At 38.6% G+C, this 13,236-nt stretch overlaps 2 protein-coding genes across 2 annotated transcripts; both read right to left on the reverse strand.

Moving 5' to 3' along the window:
* Positions 1-1,379: 1,379 nt before the first annotated feature.
* Positions 1,380-10,528, reverse strand: LOC121971951 (probable beta-1,4-xylosyltransferase IRX9H). The gene is made up of 4 exons (XM_042523492.1): positions 9,516-10,528; positions 7,224-7,473; positions 2,201-2,384; positions 1,380-1,796 (listed from the first exon to the last, which is right to left on the reverse strand). The coding sequence occupies exons 1-4, from the start codon at positions 10,307-10,309 to the stop codon at positions 1,780-1,782; spliced, it is 1,245 nt and encodes a 414-aa protein (XP_042379426.1). The 5' UTR covers positions 10,310-10,528; the 3' UTR covers positions 1,380-1,779.
* Positions 10,529-11,773: 1,245 nt separating this feature from the next.
* Positions 11,774-13,192, reverse strand: LOC121971953 (chaperonin-like RbcX protein 2, chloroplastic). Its single transcript, XM_042523495.1, has 5 exons — positions 12,787-13,192; positions 12,578-12,669; positions 12,440-12,497; positions 12,271-12,336; positions 11,774-12,175 (listed from the first exon to the last, which is right to left on the reverse strand). Exons 1-5 carry the CDS (start codon positions 13,021-13,023, stop codon positions 12,050-12,052), a joined length of 579 nt encoding a protein of 192 aa, XP_042379429.1. The 5' UTR covers positions 13,024-13,192; the 3' UTR covers positions 11,774-12,049.
* Between the last annotated feature and the right edge of the window lie 44 nt (positions 13,193-13,236).

A 13,236-nucleotide genomic window follows, 5' to 3' on the forward strand; every position in this document is an offset into this window, starting at 1 on the left:
AGTAGGATGACTCAAAGCGTCGATACATATAGCTTACTCTTGTCGAAAGTGGAAGTTCGTCAACAACTAACTAACAACCATTTTAAAGGCAACCCTAAGGTCATTTGAGTTTTTACATTAAGCTCTACATGAAAGGCCAAGGTATCAGAGCTAGGAGATGGGATTTTGAAATTTTCAATGTAGAAGTAAATTCTCATTCATATTGTCAATTTTTTATCTATTTTTCCATTCGCTTTGGTTCCAACTATAGATATCCTCACACCCCAAACGAAATATACATATATATATTTTCTCTACCAAGTTCAACTAGAGCCAGATTAGTCAACATTCATCTCTTTCAATGCCACAAGAAGGGCCCTTCTCTGTTTTTTTTTTCCTATACCAAGTCGCCTAGCTACCACGGTCGTTGCCGTAAACTTAGTAAATTAGTAGGTGTATATTGGGGATAGGAGAGGACCATTCTTTTCTCGACTAAACAAGTGTTGGCGAGTGAAATTCACTAGAGATGGATTTGGGGGAGGTGATACTAGGGAAGAAGAAAGAAAGAAGATGTGGCTGGCCGGCTGCCTGGCTGGCTTTAAAGTGGCGGTTGTTTGGATCTGTACATGGCATATGATATCCATGGCATATGATATTGGATATTGGTGGGGGAACAGAATCTAAGGCGACAAAAGCAGCATTTACAGGAGGAGCAGGTGGGGGAGGGTGTAGCTGCAAGGCACATATGGGGAAGGAAAGAGCCTCTTGAGATATCCCTTCTGTTACGCTCTGTTTAAAAATATTTTTTTATTAACTTTATCACCAACTGTCAGCAAATTTTTAAATTGGCCCCTCGAATCTCACTTTTTGTTAGCTGAAGAAACTGCATGGGAGGCGAGCCCAAGATTGTTCATTGTGGTAAAAAAGACAAATACGTTCGCCTCTAATACTTTCGTCAATTCGTCTCAGGTATAACACGGAGGAGGTAAATCACGGACGACTACTAACCTTTGGAATAATGACTAGTACATAAGGGAGGTATTTACTTCATTTTACCGAGATTCGAACCTCATACTTTATTATGACAACACCTCATGTACTAATCACTAGACCCATATGAGGGGACGAACTCAAGATTGTTCATGGATGTTGGTCAAGCAAATAATAAATCTACCAAATTATTAACGAACATTTTTCATATATGGTAAGCCATTGTCCTCACGGCAACTCCTGCTCATGCTCGCATCCATGGAGAGGACGAGCACAGAAGGAACTTCCCCCCATTTCTACAAAGATGAGTCGCGTCTGCCCGATTTTAGACAGACATTTTCTCAAGCTAAATCCTTTGGTGAGATAGTAGCACCCGCAAACAGTCAAGGAATGCAGCAGCATTCTTGCCATGATCAACAAAGCAAAGAAGAAAATTACTAACTGTCTTAATCTTTCAAATACGATAAGCTTATTCGAACTGGTACCGATAATAAAAGATGTCCTATGGTTGCAATTGTCTGAAGGCCTAATTTGATGGGTATCCTATAACTTATCGAAACACAAAATTGATGCTGGAGACAGCTTACAAGAAAAGGGTAAAATAAAGGGAAAACAAAAATTAATAGCTTTCTAGTCTGTACATATATTGGGTACTGATATGACTCACCCAGATAGAAAGCAGAGCAATTGTTGGTTTGCTATCGAAAGAATCTGTGAAATGGAAGAATCTGAGGTGCTGATATATCCTCCTTGAGCAGTCGCCATGCTAAGAAAGTTGCTTCGGATAAACGGGCGTGAATTTGAAGAGTTCTAAGTCAAGTGCTTTCCTGGACATTATCAGAAGGAACAGTCAAAATCCCAAATTCAACCTAAGCCATTAGGTAGACACAGAAAGAAGGAAATAAAGAAGGTATCAACAATGTTCTCACAGAGAATACCAACAAAATATCTAGAAAAATAACCAATGCCTTACGGCAGGGTAAAGGAGTAAAAGATTACATGAAATTCTCGTTCTTACTGATAATTGATAAAAGAGATAAACACTATAAGCAGCATGTTCATATAGCCTAAGCGTTCGCCTGACATCTTGACTACTCAACTTAAACCATTTCAACTTGTCTATCCTAAAAAAATGAATTAATTTCAAAGCATGGTACTAATTCTTATTTTTGTCAATAACGATGCATGTACAAAGACGAGTTTAGAACTCACACTTTTGAAGTTGACATACCTTGAGAAAGCTGCACCTTTAAACGGACAATAGTGTCGAGGTTGTTTGGTACTTGCCATCCTTTAGGATAAACAAGATTTCTGGAATCTAGATGAAGGTGCCAATTCATGATCCTCGAGCAACCCTTTGGTAGCCCTTCCATTTGACTTTCATCCTCTACAATCTGCTCTATGAACGTAGTTTCCTGCAAACCAATGACATATTGATAGTCCACAATGACCATATAGTTTACTAATTTTACGAGTTGACATGAAAATAAATAAATAACTAAATAAATGAATTCATGGCTGGAAGGGTAAAAGTCAAGAGAACGAGGAATTTTTAATTTGAGGTTTGCTAATAATAATTAGTTCTTTTTCTAAAATGAGTTAATGAATTGAGAAAAGAATATTGAGAGTTTGAGATGCTCTGTAAGACTACAATGCATCAAACAAAAACAAAAACAAGCAAAATACACCACAACCAAACCGATAACCACTAATGCTAGGAGCCTCATACACAATATTTTCCTACTTTGTCCTTGCAAAGTTTTAGTTGCCTGAAAATTAAGCTTGAAATAAAGGTGAGAAAACAATCCTAATGTGCTTAAAAACAAAGGCAAGAAAACAATCCTAAGCTTCAGAAATTACAGAAATTAGGATGGGACATGGGTTAAAATGTATCAATGATTTAAGTTTCAAATACATGTCAAAAATGGAACTTAGTAGCTAACTGAAGCATATGTAAGTACAGGGCACACTCAAACTGTTAAAATAGAGTAATCCACAAAAATGGATAACCACTCCTCTTGGATGTGAATAGTTTCTAAAAACTCTAAGGACATGAAAATTCTAGTTATTTTCCATATTATTTATATACAACTACGACATAAAGTACTGAGTCTACACAACTAGTACTACTGAAATTTCCCCTAAGGTCAGATCAGGTTGACTAAACTTGAATTGGCTTAGCTTGAGTCTTGATGCTTGAATTTTGATATTTGACAATATATGGAGATTGTTGGTGCAATTGTCCATCTGGGAGATTGATGGTCAAAGGTTGACTAGAAGTCAAGTAGGTTAAGGTTAACCGGATACTTGACTGAGAAAGTCCTAACTAGAGGTTAGGCAAGAGCAAGACCAACGAGATGGTTGGCAGAAGAAGAAAAATCAAGTAGGTCATGGAGAACCAGACACTTGATGTAGAAAGTCCTGATGAGTGAAGCTAGGCAGTTGGAAAGTCCTAGTGAGTGAAGCCAGGAAGTTGGAAAGCCTGGTGAGTGAAGCTAGGTAGATGGAAAGTTCTGGTGAGTGAAGCTAGGCAGTTAGAGTCTTAGTGAGTGAAGTCAGGTAGATGGAAAGCCCTGGTGAATGAAGGTAGACAGTTAGAGAGTCTTGGTGAGTGAAGCCAAGCAGATTGAAAGTTCTAGTGAGTGAAAGTCAGGCGGACGAAAAGTCTTGGTGAGTGAAGTTAGACAATTAGAAAGTCCCAGTGAGTGAAGTCGGACAATAAGTCCTGATGAGTGATGTCAGGCAGCAGAAAATCCAAGTGGGTTAAAGGTTTGACTGGGCATCTGGTGAGTGTAAGTCCAAGTGGGTCATAGAGGACTGGACACTTGACACAAGACAGTAAGTCCAAGTGGGTCAAGGTTAACCGAACACTTGAGTTAGATTCAGATTTAACAATTAGTCAGTTATGTGTACATTTCAAAAATTGGCATCCAGGCTGCGGTGAGACACAGGGGTCTTTTTGGGTATCGGAACAGTGACAACTTCTAAACAAAGTCTTTTAAAAAAATTATACACTTAACTTCTTGAAAAATCCTGGTCTAACTAGTCTAGGATGTGGCGAGGTAGCTTCAGTTAGTTCAACTTATCTAAGTAGACCAATCAGGGTACGTCTTATCCTACTTGACTCCCTAGATCAAGCTTCCCTAACGTACTATCATCTCGCTCCATCCCAGTATTAGGTTGGCAAATGTCAATCAAACCTAAGTCCTTATCTAACCGTTTTAATTAAGCAGAAAAAAACATGTAAAGAAAGATGTAAATCAAACAAACATGCAAGTTTATCTAACAACAAAAACAATTTTCCTATTGGCTCCCTGGATCATAACCTCGATAAGGTCTATCTAGGTAATGAATTTAACCCTTGGGGATGCAATATTGGTTTAGTCCAACTTGATTAATCAAGTATGATTTAGGGACCCATGCTTAGACTTGGTTTCTAGCAATTTGATTTACAATTGATAAATATAATTCGAAACGAGACTTAGCCTTATATCCTAGTCCAGATCGATTGTATACAACAACTCTTTGTTTTTCAAGAATCATATCAAGATTTTTGGAACTCACAATGAACCGTTCCAATGAATCCTTATAATCTTTGACTTGATTTTTCATAGTGGAATTTTCTTCCTCAAGCTGTTGGACTTGAATTGAAGTTTCACTTTGAGTCAAAGAACTTAGATTAGTCACTTCCTCAAGAGATGTTACCTCTTATTGGAGTGACTTAACCCGGACATTAGATTTGACTAATTTTCGCATCAATAATTAATTGAATTGTATAATCTTTCGACTAAAGAAGAGTATACCTTATTATTTGGATTGTCTAAAACGGATACGAATATGTAGCTTCTTTCGGACTCGACTTCGGATTCAGATCCAATTTCGGACTTGGACTCGATCTCGGACTCAACCACTTGTTCACGTGTCGATAGTGCAAGGAAGCTCGCTTGAGCTTGTTCTTTTTCCGAGTCTTCTGACGACTCAGACCACGTTGCTTTTAGGGCGTTGGTGTTGGAGGTTCCTTCGTGTGGTTCAATCAATTTGTTCCACTATTCTTTGGCACTGTTGAAGGGTCCAACTCAGTTCAGCTCTTCTTTGATCAGAGTCAGAGTCGCTTTAGTGTCAATCTCAATTTTCTTCTTCGTTGGTGCGTCCCATTTGTCGTAGGCAATGAGTTCTCCATCTTCAGTGGGGATGGTGAATCTAGTTTGGATTATAATCCACATCTTCACTTGGATCTTGAGATGAAACTCCATCTTGTCATTCCAGTACCCAAAATCATCTCTAGAAAATAGAGGTGGATGGGTTGTGTTGTACCCTTCTTAAAGGGACATATAGATGATAAATGCACACAAATAAAATCGAGAGAAATGGACCAAGACTTGGTCTTGGATTAGCAGTACGAAAGAAATGAATAAAAAAACTGAAAAACAGCTCGAGTAGTGTTGCACCAATTTTGAGCAATTAAAAACAAATTGAAAGATTTATCAAAAGAGATGATTGCTCCAATTATGACTCAAGGTGAAAAATCGAAAAGAAAGGTGTAAGAAAAAATTTTGCTCAAATGGTGGTTTCACCCATTCTGAGCAACCCACTCTGATATCAATTGTAAAATCGAAGAAGCGCTAGGGGAGTGAATAGCGCTAGTTGTTTTTTCACGGTTTTTTAAAAACTTCAAGAGTACACAGCGGAATTAAAGAGAAACAAACACAATGCTAACAAGGTTTGTTTTTACTTAGTTCACAGCTTGTGCTGTTAGTCCAAGGCCCGCGATCACTGAGCCACCGAGCCACCTATCCGATCCACCTTCATTGCCAACTTATCCACTTCTAGGTGCCTCGATGCCTTCCAGGTGTCTCGATCGCTGACGTGGCAAGTTCCAGCAAAGCTCTATCTTAGTCGTGTTTATCCCATCCCAGAGACCTAGATCCCTTTCAGGTGCCTAGATGCTAACATACACTGACCAATCAGAGGCTACAACCTCATCCTACCACAAGCCAAGGTGATCAGGGCGCCTAGATCGCTTCTAGGTGCCTAGATTAGCTTATAGCGCCTAGATCCCTTCCAGGCGTCTGGATCCCTTCTTGGCGCTTGGATCCACTCTTCCAAACTTTTTGACTTTTGCATCACAGAGTTAGCACAGAAAACACGAAATATGAAATAGAATGATTAGATGGTCTTTGGACTGTCCGATCTTGACTTTCCGATTTCTAATGAATCCTAGGTCGGACTAATGCCTACTGTTCCCTCAACAGGGAACGTATCCTCACCGACTCCTCTCAGTAAAGTTTACCATGTCAAACATCTAGTCTTCCAGACCTGGACTTTCGGGACCAGGTTCAATTATCTGGTGCTCCGGCACCAACAGAAGGGACAACCAAATCAGGCATACCTAGCTAGTCGAGATAGTTGGGTTAGTTGAGTCAACCAAATCATGTAGACAAGACAAATCAGAAAAAATATTTATACAGGAATTTTTGTTCTGATGTGAAAACTATTCCTTTTGTATTCCTTATCAACAATTGATTTAATTCCTTATATATTCTATTCCTTAGGAACAACTATTATATAGCATTACCAATTCAATTTGTCCAGCTATAGAATTTATTAATGATCTTTAAACATATTCTCATCATCTTAACTTCTTTTATTAATATTAGAGCTACACCAAACTACCTAAATTTTATTATTAATATTATTATTATCATTTGCACTATACTAACTTCTGCATGTGTTTTTTTATTAGCCCAACAGTCTGATCTATAGTGTATGAATGGTCACGCTACAATTTTTTTTTTTATTTTAAATGCAAAGCACTTCAAAAGTTCTTTTTCCATTTTAACTATGTAATCTTCATCCAATTTCTACATCAATACCTCCGTTTAACACAACATTAGCTGTCTCCATTGTCGTATTGTTGAACCTATATTTCATATATTTAGTTTAATTCTGCCTCAGTTTAAAAGCTTTATATCTTTTTGAAATTGTAGCTGTGGAAATACATCTTTGCAAAGGAAAGCAAATCTTCTACCTCCAAAACAAACTCTATATTATATTTCAACATAGCTTGCGAGGTGAAAGATACTTAGTTAAAAAAAACATGGAAAAACAACTCAAATTTCATCATGCAAGATCCAATTTTTTTCAACATAAAATAAACAAAGAAACAAATGTGAAACTACATGATGATTCTATTTATTAATTCACCAGGCTGGGCAGTTCTGTTCAGTGAAACAATAGTTTAAACAAAAGCATACCTGAAATCCCTCTTTCACAGAGTCTAGTTGCCTAATGGCATCTGAGTTTGGACGGTGCCATTTCCTGGGGTCCCAAATTATTGTGCTATTGAATGCAAATCCAGACATATCAACATGAAACCTCCTAAGTCTCTTACTTTTCTCATTAGTGTGCCATCCAATAACTTGACTTCCATTGCATACCGGGCCTTCTAGTATGGCCTTATTTTTGCTTTGAGAAAGCATTGCAACAGGCCAAACACCAAACCGCCTGAAAATGCCAATTAAAGAGATCAAGACTTATCTGGTACAAGAAAGTAAGATTTTTTTACTTACTCATTTACCAAAAAACATAGTCACTACTACGAGATGGGATGATCATGTTTAGTCACCCATACAACTCATCAAAAGTGCTTTTAAAAGGTAAAAAAGGTAGTCAGGTTGAAAACATCACTAATTGCCATTTGATTAAACATTCAGGTTCAAGCCCAGAAAAATAATTGTATTATGTAGAAATTTTGTAAAGACCGACTTTGGCTACTAACTGGACACGCTTGGCTTGCCTCAATTTCATGTTAGCACAAATTTTGGTGTAGTTATGGCAAGTCTGATCTCACTTAGTAGAACTGCAGATGATGCAATTTAGCGCATATATGATATGATAACATTAACAATAGACTAGCAATTTTTTTTTTGTTTGAGTTCTATTGTAGTTATCTTTTTCACATTGCATTGCTTACCCTAAGTCTATTGATCACACATTCCTCCAATGTTCTCTCTTCTCAATTTTTTGTGCTTATGTCAAACAAGATTGGGAATCAAATTCAAAGTGTTTGATGAAAGAAAGAACAAAAACATTGGAGGTTTGAGGTCCTAATTCTCAGTGTACATAAAATTCAACAATCCTTCTCTCTATTATTGCTATACTCATGTTTATTTGGAGGCAAGAGCAGGACTTATGCTGTATGATAACCATAAGGGTAAGAAATTTCCCCATTTGTTTGGGGACACGAGAATTTTCTACATGATGCTATTGTATCTTGAATTCCAGTATTTGAAGCTATAGTCACAATCTCTTGCAGATGTAAATGTACTTATTTCTTAAAGAATGACAATTGGGTGGTACAAGTACAGATGGAACAATGCTCCTTTTTAGAAAAAGCAAAAAAAAGGATGGCAAGGCCTGACGTATGAGGTTCCAATTAATATTTTCAGCAGGATCACTATAGGCAACATAACCATTCATAGCAGAGGTTATCTGGGACTAACTCCCAGACACATTCATATTTGCAATGAACTTTGAATCTGAAATTGAATAATGCACATATTTACACTCGTTCTTCCATATATGTTCAAATTTTAAAACGGTCCAATTTTGAAAGAATATACCAAATTGAAGGGCACACTAATCTTAGTGAACCATCATGTAGAAGAAACATTCATTTGCCTTTCATCGATTTGAAGGTCTCCCAGAGACCTAAACAATCATAAAATGGTATTATCTCCAACTATTTGTGATTAATTACATGGATCTAATTCTGCCCGATCGAACTCTACGCAAGACTATATCACTAATAATATTCAACTTTCTTAAATGAGTTCTGATTATGTCAATAAAGTTTTCTTTGATCTCCCTTTACTACTGGTACCTTCAACTTTACTTAATCCAATTTGTCTAACTACAAAATATATTGATTGGCACTGAATATGTTGACAAAATCTTAACCTATTTTTTGTTAGTTTATTTGAGCTAGTCCTGATTGCTCCAATCTAATAATATTTTACTTTATTTATTAATCCCACTCAGTCGTCTTAGTACATTAGTCTTTGGCTCCCTAATTTTTAGTATGTATTATATTTTAACTGAACAAATCTTGGCCCATTGTTAGGGTTTTAGTGCAATGCCCATGTTGTTATTTTGGAGCACTACTTTAATTTGTTGAGGATCTATCACAAGGATATCTCTCAGAATTTTCCTATTTCATTGTTTAACAAAACTTTTACTTTGATGAAACAAATTAAATTTGAAAAGGTGAAATTGTCCACAAGTTTCAACGATGTCATTAGTTTGGCATAAAGATGCAAGATTGGTTTCACAAAATGGCCACTCCTTTTCCATCTCGACTCAAAGATTGCTTTCAGAAAATGGTCACTCTTTTTTCCATTCCACTCATTGTTTCTACACTTTTATCGATCTTCTTTTAATTGATTCTCTCGATAGCTTCATAATTGAAAAACAAAATTTCCTTTTTTGGATAATAAATAATTAAGATGCGGTAGAAGAACACAAAAAAAAAATGCTCTGTCCAGTACCTGATTTTCCTCAGTTGCTCAAACAGCTCAAGTGAGTAGACGTTATCGTCATCGGCGAAGTACACAATCCCATCCAGGCGATGCCGCTGGATATGCTCAAGCGCTGTATTCCGCTGATGGACGCCTCTGTCCTTGATATTGGTTGAGTTCTTCTTGCAGACAAGATGCCTGTACACGACGCCGGTGTCCATGAGAATCTCGGAGGTCTCCACAGAAGCCACGTTCATCTCCACCACGATCCAAAGAAGCGGAGGAGGCACCAAGCGCAGCGTCTGCCCCAGTCTGTTCAGGTAGTAGCCCTGGGAAGCGCGATTGTACGTGGGAGTAACGACGATCAGCAGCTTTCCGTTGCGCGATAGATCTGGTAGCTCATCCATGGTGTGCGTCTTGTCGTCGAACCCATGGATCTCGATTTCCTGAGGGCCAGAAGGAAGAAGGGCTACGAGATCGCGGCGCGGAAGGTTGTTATCGGTACTTATGGAAGAAGATGAGGAGGCGGTGGTGGGAGAAAGTAACGGGAAGTCGTCGAGCTCCGCGAAGGGGTAGAGACCGAAGAGGAAGCCGAAGAGGAAGAAGAGGAGCAAGCGGAAGACGTGGCGCTTCCATGGATAAGGATTGCTGTGATGCTGCGGCTTAGCACGGGAGGCGAGGAATGAGTAAGGAGGAGCAGCAGCAGAGGCGCCGCCGCTGGAGTGCTGCCGGCCGGCGTTGAGGTAGGGAATCGCTTGGAAGTGGTGAAGAGGACGATCGCCGACAGCGTTGGCTGCCGATTGAGTTCGACGAGTGGATAGCATGTGACCCAGAAAGCAAGCAACTGTCTATCATTTGGATCAGAGGCAGATCGGAAAGAGCAGGAGGAGAAAAGGTGGCCGGAGTCTGAGATGAGGAAGGAGACGGAGATGGACCGCCATGGCCGTCCGCCGTATCGAATGCTCAAAATGGGCGGAAGAGGAAGAGGAAGAAGATCTAGATCGGAAGTGGATTATCGGGGAATATTAATTTTGGAAATTTAATTTGATTTTAGTCAAATTATTTTGGGGAAACTGGTGATTCAGTTTTAAAAATATCAAAACAGTCCTTTATCCTATTTTTTTATTAAAAAATATTTATGCCTCCAATTTTAAAATTTTCAAAAACAGTCCTGTATCCGATTTTTTATGTATAAAATATTTATATTCAAGTACGCTTAAGCAACTTTCTCCTAAAATTTATTTATTTTTATAACAAATTTTTTAGACTTAAAATAGAATTATTTTAGATAAATAAAATAATATCTGCTTTCTCGGAAACATTTTGCTTAGTTTAGACCTCAATATTTCTAATTCAATATTTATTAAAAATATTTTAATTACAAGTTCATTAAGGGAAAGGAAGCCTCGGTACAAGATTATCATCTAAGATAGGATTCTAATCATGAAAATAATCTCTTAAAATAAAATATAAAATAAGACTGTGTACAATAGCTTCTTCTTTAAGATTTCACATGCCCCCGGGCTAAGTGCAATGGTAGGATATCCCGATTGTTACTCATGTATTCACGATTCAAACTCTAACTATGACGAATTTGTAAAAAAAAATTCTCCAAATGGGGCACGCAACTAAAGGATGTTGGGCTCCTAGGTTGCCCGCTGCGAGCGCTTCCCGATTTATCTTGGTAGCCGGTGGAAAACTTTCGTAGGACCGAACCGATCACCTCAGACTCGACGTTACCCAACCTGATTAATCATTTTTTTTCTTTAAGACTTCACATTGATCGGCGCAAGGGCTTTCCTTTACAAGTTCATAAGTAGAAAATATGAAAGAGATGAATTAGATCTCTTGGTCCATATTTTTATGGACCAAAGGATGGACCACATGAAATTATGGTTGGATCATAACCGCAATCCGATCACAATTGATTGTGATCTCTTTTGTATTTACCATTCCTTAGGTTATAGTTTGGGTCAGAATAGGTGGTCGGAGGCCACCTGAAAGTCGTCGCTCCCGCTCAGGGCCCAACAACCTAGCTACTTGCCCACCATCAGCGGTCTTCGGCCACCAGTCCTAACTTAAACTATAATCTGAGAGGACGATGAACCCAGAAAGGGATCACAATCAATTGTAATCAGATCGTGATTATGATTTGACCGTAATTTCATATGGTCCATCCATTAGTTTACAAAAATATGAATCAAGAGATGTAGTCTCGAAAGAGACCTTGAGAAAGACACTTTACAAACTGAAACTACAGAATTCTAACTTGAAATTTTAACAGACACTTAACAAACTTGCAGAAATCTATGAAATTAACATCCATGACTTGACAAAGAACAGCACAATCTCTTCTGCCATGAACTACAAGAGCTCATCTAGCAAGCACAAGGAAGCAAGTATCCCTGAATCCTTGTGAGTGAAAGGACTCAAATTAAAGAACACAATTACTTGGAAATATACAACATATATAAGTATGACAACCAATATTTATCTGAAACGATCGATGAACTACTGACTAAGATGAGGGCTTGTCATCACATATATAAATTAAACGAAAGTTTTCAATCAATTTTTTCTGTGTTCGTCGTCTCATCGGACGGCCAAATGACAGTTTCGATTAGTCGTTCGCGCATCAGCTGCAAGTTCTCGTCGGAGATCTTCTGATACAATTTTGCATGATCACATTTCTGAACACAAATGTGCTGATCTAGTTAGCAAGCATGTTTTGGTAGACAACAAATTAACTTAGAACCTAAGTACCAATTGGGCAATTGAATTGCACCTTAATCCATTTTCCATATAGATGAAGGCGTGTTATCATCACTCTCTCAGCCAAGTCTTGCTTCTCCTGATGATGATGATGATGATGATGATGATGATGAATCAAAAGCAACTCAAAAATATTTTAGTCGCGATCGGAGATCGAAAGCTAACAAATGGACTATACGTACCTTTGCCAATGCACGGAGAAATCGTTTACCATCGGTGGGTTTATTGTTCACAACGAAGCTGCAAGACATCATCCAATCATGTAGAACTCAATAAGAACATTAATTGTTCATTCCATTGGTAAATGGATGAAAACTTACTTGTATAACCACCTATAGCTTGGGGGATTCATTTCGTACAATTGGTGGAGAACAGTCCTCACTGCTTTGTAGGTGAAGTAGTTAATCAGTTGCTGCAAAAACAATTAATTAATTAATTAATTAAATTGAAATTGATAAAACGGATGCATGGTTAATTAATAGCGTACGTTAAATTAAGAAATTAGCTATACATATATTTGATTAATTACCACATGAACGTCCTCGAATCCTTCGTCGTACTGGCCCGCTAACTCATCGACGACGACGAGGAGGCCGCCCCTTCTCCGGCTCCGCCCCTGCTGCTGCTGCTGCTTCTTCGCAAGCGGGCGGTGGCGGAGGCTCAGGTGCCAGCCGGGCGCGAGGAAGGAGCTCGTGAGCTGGGGCTGCGGCCGCCGAGCATAGCTGAGGGACGGGAGGGTGTAGACGGCGACGGCCACGAAGGCCATCGCTCCGGCTATAATCAGATTAAAATTAGGACCGCTGCGAATTGCGATCGATTTCGCGATAGTTTAAGGCACAACTTGGCACGACCTTCGGACGCCGAGGAAGTGGAAAAGTTCTCTTTGGCTTTCTCCTTTTCTTTTGCTTGTTTTTTTTTTATTGCGTAGTAGGCAAGAATTTTGGCTTCAACGTGTGCCAAGGACATTTCTGAGGTCTAC

This window comes from Zingiber officinale, chromosome 4A, assembly GCF_018446385.1.
Source record: "Zingiber officinale cultivar Zhangliang chromosome 4A, Zo_v1.1, whole genome shotgun sequence".
In the NCBI taxonomy this organism is placed as follows: domain Eukaryota; kingdom Viridiplantae; phylum Streptophyta; class Magnoliopsida; order Zingiberales; family Zingiberaceae; genus Zingiber; species Zingiber officinale.

Bases quoted from the DNA above. Each gene is read 5' to 3' on its own strand.
- LOC121971951 (XM_042523492.1), bottom strand. From the start codon at position 10,309: ATGCTATCCACTCGTCGAACTCAATCGGCAGCCAACGCTGTCGGCGAT. The intron at 7,474-9,515 runs GTACTGGACAGA...TGGCATTTTCAG, and splicing joins GAGCAACTGAGGAAAATCAG to GCGGTTTGGTGTTTGGCCTG. The intron at 2,385-7,223 runs GTATGCTTTTGT...ATTGGTTTGCAG, and splicing joins CTGTGAAAGAGGGATTTCAG to GAAACTACGTTCATAGAGCA.
- LOC121971953 (XM_042523495.1), bottom strand. From the start codon at position 13,023: ATGGCCTTCGTGGCCGTCGCCGTCTACACCCTCCCGTCCCTCAGCTAT. The intron at 12,670-12,786 runs GTAATTAATCAA...TTGTTTTTGCAG, and splicing joins GATTCGAGGACGTTCATGTG to CAACTGATTAACTACTTCAC. The intron at 12,498-12,577 runs GTAAGTTTTCAT...GATGTCTTGCAG, and splicing joins AGCTATAGGTGGTTATACAA to CTTCGTTGTGAACAATAAAC.